The 6,100-nt window shown below is 37.7% G+C and overlaps 1 protein-coding gene across 1 annotated transcript; it reads right to left on the reverse strand.

The window, feature by feature from the left end:
• Nucleotides 1–2,708: 2,708 nt before the first annotated feature.
• On the reverse strand, nt 2,709–5,516 carry LOC131488563 (olfactory receptor 8B3-like). The gene is made up of 3 exons (XM_058690434.1): nt 5,436–5,516; nt 4,453–5,383; nt 2,709–2,746 (listed from the first exon to the last, which is right to left on the reverse strand). Exons 1-3 carry the CDS (start codon nt 5,514–5,516, stop codon nt 2,709–2,711), a joined length of 1,050 nt encoding a protein of 349 aa, XP_058546417.1.
• Nucleotides 5,517–6,100: the final 584 nt, after the last annotated feature.

Here is a 6,100-nt window from a genome sequence, read left to right on the forward strand (position 1 = left end):
ACACATACCCTACTACAAAACCCATAAAATGGGATTGTACATTGATTTTCCTAATTCCACAAACACTGAAATTCCTCCTTGGGCTTATAAGGGGAACGGTCTCTGTCCTGAAGTGGTCTGCATTGTTCTATAAGTGCTATACCACATATGGTGGTTCTTTTCAATGGTAGCCATTGTGTATTCAGAAGGCATCCCAAGAGTTTATTCTCATTTTCTGTTTATGGATTATTGTAATGTTTGGTTTAAGAGGGGCTTTAATCAAAGTTATGTAATCTTAATTGTAAAATTTAGCTTAAATACATAAAAAATTCTATAAACCAAACACCAATGGGATACAAGCCAAGGAACGGAACCCTCACTCTACTCTTAGGGATTCAGAAAATTATACTTCACTAACGATTATAAAATGAAGAGCTTACAACCACCAAGCGGATGTAAGAATAGAATATTGCCAGCACAATAGAGCTCTCTATTCTCCCTACTGGATAGTAGCTCTGTCTCTTCTTTCATTTTCCATCTTGATTTTGTGCCAATCATTCTCTGGCTTTTCTTTACAGCTTTATCATCGAATAGGGCCTCACCATCATTTGCACCCAGCCCACAGAAGGTCAGGAGAATATGGAAAAGGTACAGTTTGTCTCTAGAATGGTTTTCATCATGTCTAGAACTCAGTACATGCCACTTCTCACTGCAAGAAGGAAGCTGTATCCATATCGAGAACTGTATGTTCTGAAAGAAGAGATGAACAGCTGGCAATCTCTGCCACACTGGGCCAATCACAGCAGTGCCTACTAGATACCACTGATGTGAAGATTGAATAAGATAATGAATGTGTGAACTTACTGCTAAGCCTGGGACTCGGTAAACACCTAATGACAATGACTATTATAGGCTATATGTGCTTCCTGTGCTTCTATTTATTGTGTAGACCTGTATTAAATAAGAATATACTCACATTCTCTAAATTAGGCAATAGAACTGTCAAATATGAAATGTGAATGATACTTTCTGATCATTTTTCTTATTTAAGTGTTTTGCCTTTAGTTTTTGTTAGAGGCACGTTATTCACTAAAACCATTGTTCAAGTTTCCCTGATTTTAAAAAATATGGTACATTCTGTATAATAATAATAAAAACACCCAAGATTCAGAATCAAAACACCAAATACGTAGTCTTATTTCTACCATGTATTAATTGTGACTTGGAATAAGCCATCGACATCTCTGAGTGGTAGTCTCATCATCCATGAAATGGAAACTGGATCCTCTTTCCCATCTGCCTCAAAGTTCTTCCCTGAGGAACACAGAGACTGACAGATATAACACACAGGGAACACAGCAACAGCACACTCTTCCTAAGAGCAAATGTAAAACCTGCATATATCTTCATTTTTTAAGTGTGTCTATTCAACCTTACATCAGAGAGACACTTTAAACAGCATAGGTGATTCCACCAGCTATCCTACTCACTGAGAAAGATGGGAGTCTATGCCTCAGACTGAGTGAGATTTTAATATTTAAAGGTGCAACAAAGCCCTTTATATAAACCAACTACTTCATCTAGGGCTGGGCTGAACATACAGTGAAAGTCCTAATGCCAGAGAGAAAAACCAACTGTGCCACTCTTAGAGAAAAACATCATGTCTGTCCCCAGTGTGGATATTTGCTAGCCTAATCAAATTTCATTTTCATTTTTTTTAAATATATGAAATTTATTGTCAAATTGGTTTCCATACAACACCCAGTGCTCATCCCAAAAGATGCCCTCTTCAATGCCCATCACCCACCCTCCCCTCCCTCCCACCCCCCCGTCAGCCCTCAGTTTGTTCTCAGTTTTTAGGAGTCTCTTATGCTTTTAGCCTAATCAAATTTCAGGAGTAATGCTATTGACCATATGAGACCAATTTTGGAAACTATCCACATGTAGAATGTAACTCTACTATGTTGCATTATGAAAATCTACCTTTATCAGTCTGGTATAGTGCCATTTTTGTTTGCCATGTAGAGCACATTGCCACCCAAGAAGCCAACAAACCACCTAAGCTAAATTTCAAAATACTTAAATATTGAGTGGAGATGGGAAAATGGTAAATAATGAAAATTGTTAGAAGCATCTTAGAAAATATATTGCACCTTGACAAATCATATGAAGGATCTTTAAAATGACATTTTCATGGATAAAGAAGATGTGGTTTATATATACAATGGAATACTACTTGGCAATGAGAAAGAATGAAATCTGGCCATTTGTAGCAATGTTGATAGAACTGGAGAGTGTTATGCTAAGTGAAATAAGTCAGGCAGAGAAAGACATGTTTTCACTCATATGTGGATCCTGAGAAACTTAACAGAAGACCATGGGGGAGGGGAAGGCGAAAAAAAGTTACAGAGAAGGAGGGATGCAAACCATAAGAGACTCTTAAATACTGAGAACAAAATGAGGGTTGATGGGGGGATGGGGGAGAGGGGAAAGTGGGTGATGGGCATTGAGGAGGGCACCTGTTGGGATGAGCACTGGGTGTTGCATGAAAACCAGTTCAACAATAAATTACACTTAAAAAAATAAAACAAAAGAAAGTAAAAAAATAATAATAAATAAATTTTACAAATAAAATAAAAAATAAAATGACATTTTCTTACCTTAAAAAAATCCACATTCTTTCCAGTAAAGACTTTACCACAATTTGGCTTATTCACCAAATGTTTCCTTCAAGTTGCCATTGCTCTCTCAGCTGAAATTTGAAGTTCTGTACCTTAAAATATATATAGGAGTAGCATATGGAAGCCAAAAAACCCAGAAGTGATTTAATCATTCTCAGGTCCTCCAACCCTGTGAGTTCACATTTTTAAATATCAAATGACTTGTGCTATTATCCTATCCAGACAAATCATGTGAACTCAATAATATTTCTAGGGCTTTCCAGAAAGCAAAGGAGAGTCACAGCAAGGGCTTTAATTATCCATCATTTTACTTTGTAAATTCCTTTCTCCTAACTTGAGTTCCAATTACTCTTTATCTCCTGAAGCTACTGCCCTCTGTCTACCTACTGCCAAATGTGACTACAGCTTTCCTGTCTTCATTATGAAAAATGACAACTGATCTAGTCACTGTGTATTGTAATTCCATTTTAGATATGGACACTGGAATACATTCACAGTACTGTGCAGAAATGATATAATTTCAGAATGCGGTTTCTAACACTCATGACCATAGCCACAGTGGGATCGCTTATTTACTGGTCAAGTGTCTTGTTGAATCCTGGCCTAATGAGACATTTCTGTGCTTTTTTCTCTTCCATGCCCTCTTTTCTGAAATATAAAACCTTACAAATATTCCAAATTCAGTTTTTTAAGAAAAATTTATTCTATACTGTATTGTGTACAAACGACCTTATTCTGTAGTGCTTGATGCCAGGTTTTTGATGTAACCAGATAGAGTGGTTAAATTTGTCCATAAGTAACATCCTTATTTGAGCCAATCATCTCCCCAAAGGACCCTCTCTTTCTCAACAAGAAGAAGCAAGAACCTGTTTACCTAAACAAAGAACAAAAACTGTAATACCCAGCATGAGAGAAATCCATGTAATACCCAGCATGGAACAAAGCAGAATCAACCTTCAAACTAGAAATCTTTTCTCATAGTCCTTGTTCACCGAAATGAAAATAATAAGGTAGAAGCAAAGCATACTACAAAGAGTTCTAGACTTGAAATCAGAAGACTATGAGGATACTCTAGATCTTGTCTTTGTTAAGCTGTGTGACTTTTGATGAATCATTAACTATTCTGAGCTTCACTTCCCCATTCATAGAGTAAATATCTTTTGTTGATCAGTATGTGCTACTTTGACCGTATAAAAGTAAAAAAAGAAAAGAAAAGAAAAGAAAAAAGAAAACAAACTCTGCCAAAAGAAACCTGCTGTAAAATGTTTACAGATGCAAAATAGATTAAATATAATAGTCTTTCAGGAACCTTCGATTTCTCCCATTTGAAAAAGACATATTCTTGCCAATCAGAGGAAAGAAACAAGAGTATATACACAGTAAGTGATTTATGCTTCTAATAGCATGTGGCAGATAAGAACAATCCCCATGGTACAGTGTCAGTCTATTGTTCTCCAATTCAATAATCTGGAGACCATTCAACCTTTTCTAGTGGAAAAAAGGAGTTCAAAATGAAAAACTTTAAAAAGTCAGATAATACATTTCTTATTTAATATTGTTGCTAAACAGGAAAAAAGTAAAGACATCGTGCAAATGATGAAGAAAAAAAAAGACCTAGTGATAAAGACCGGAAGTAAATTATAGAGAGAAGACTCAAATTTCCTTTAACATGTTAAGAAAAAAATACACTAAGAAGGCTACTGCAAAAAACGTTTTCATTAAACATAAAATCTCCCCGTTATGTAACTAACTGCACTGAGAGATACAGTTTCTGATTATAACTATCTCCTACTCAGGACTTTCCTCAGGGCAAGTTTAACATCTTTGTTTCTTAAACTATAGATTAAAGGGTTCATCATGGGAACCACATTGGTATAAAAGACAGAAGAGATTTTCCCCTCATCCATAGACCCAGCAGAAGATGGTTTAAGATACATAAATGCACATGATCCAAAGAACAAGGAAACAGCAATTATGTGGGAACTGCAGGTGCTGAACGCTTTGGACCTGCCCTCAGTGGAACTGATGCGGAGGATGCTGGAAAGGATGGAACCATAAGACACAAAGATGGTGACACTGGGCACAATGATGTTGGTGCCCACCACGATGAAAACCACCAGCTCATTCACGTAGGTGCTTGTGCAGGAAAGCTGGAGAAGGGGGAGGATGTCACACAAATAATGGTTGATGGTGTTTGCATCACAGAAGGTCAGTCTCAGCATGCATCCTGTGTGAGCCACAGCACCTGAAAATGCCATCAAATATGAACCAAGCATAAGGCTGGAACACACTTTAGGGGACATGACAACATTATACAAAAGTGGGTTACAGATGGCCACATAGCGATCATAGGCCATTGATGTCAACACATAGCATTCAGAAATAGCAAAAAAACAGAAAAAGTAAAGCTGGGTCATGCACCCCCTGTAGGAGATAATATTTTTCTTTGATACAAAGTTAGTCAGCATTTTTGGTGTAAACACAGAAGAATAGAAGAGGTCTATGAAGGACAAATTGAAAAGGAAAAAGTACATTGGTGTGTGTAGGTGTGAATTCAGTCCAAGTAGAGTTATCAAGCCCGAATTTCCTAACACAGTGACCACATACATGACTAGAAACAGGCAGAACAGAGGGAGCTGGAGATCTGGTAGGTCTGTTAGCCCCACCAGAATGAATTCAGTCACAAAAGAACCATTTCCAGGAGCCGTCTTCTCTAAAGGGATCTGTGAGCACAGAAGAAAAAAGTTACAAAGAGAAAAACTCAGCTTTTCCCACCATCTCTCCTTTCCCAAATGCAGTATATGCATGGAGAAGGTCTGAGACTAGCCCAACCTGGACCCAAGACTCCACTGCCATTATCATGATACTGAGTGACTCAGGCTTCCCCTTATTAGTCTTTGCAAGCTAAATAACAAAGAATGTCAAATCTTAGCCTATAGAGTGAAGAGCAATGTTGCTAAATGTAAACATAACTATGGGAAATACCTTCTCCCTTATGGAGAAAAAGTTTACATGAGGACACAATTATCCTTCTTTCTTCTCATTTTCATTCACATACGCCCTCTCTTCACCAGTAAAATTTGAAGCTGCAACCTGGAGCTGGCCTCTAATGCAGATTAGACTTGGTGTGGTGGAAACCAACTAGACTGTTTCTAATCTGAAACTAAGGGACCAGTCTACAAGAAGTTACTGCCCAATGTCACAGAGTAAAAGCCTCAAATCTGGAGTAGCAAGTTTTGCCCATGGAGAAGAAACTTACTGACTCACAGAACGCATTCCTTGACCAGCCCTTGCAACATCTCTAAACATTCCCTGCTTTGGACAGATTTTTCTGCCAATTTCACTTGAGTCTCAGGACTGCAAAACTGGGAAAAATAGTGGCATATCTTAGATCCTCAGGTTTCCATCTCCAAAAAGGAGGACATGATTAAGCTGAAATT

Source organism: Neofelis nebulosa, chromosome 10, assembly GCF_028018385.1.
Source record: "Neofelis nebulosa isolate mNeoNeb1 chromosome 10, mNeoNeb1.pri, whole genome shotgun sequence".
NCBI lineage: Eukaryota > Metazoa > Chordata > Mammalia > Carnivora > Felidae > Neofelis > Neofelis nebulosa.

Bases quoted from the DNA above. Each gene is read 5' to 3' on its own strand.
- LOC131488563 (XM_058690434.1), bottom strand. From the start codon at position 5,516: ATGGCAGTGGAGTCTTGGGTCCAGGTTGGGCTAGTCTCAGACCTTCTC. The intron at 5,384-5,435 runs GTGGGAAAAGCT...CTGTGCTCACAG, and splicing joins CATTTGGGAAAGGAGAGATG to ATCCCTTTAGAGAAGACGGC. The intron at 2,747-4,452 runs GTAGGAGATAGT...TTTAAGGTACAG, and splicing joins TGCCCTGAGGAAAGTCCTGA to AACTTCAAATTTCAGCTGAG.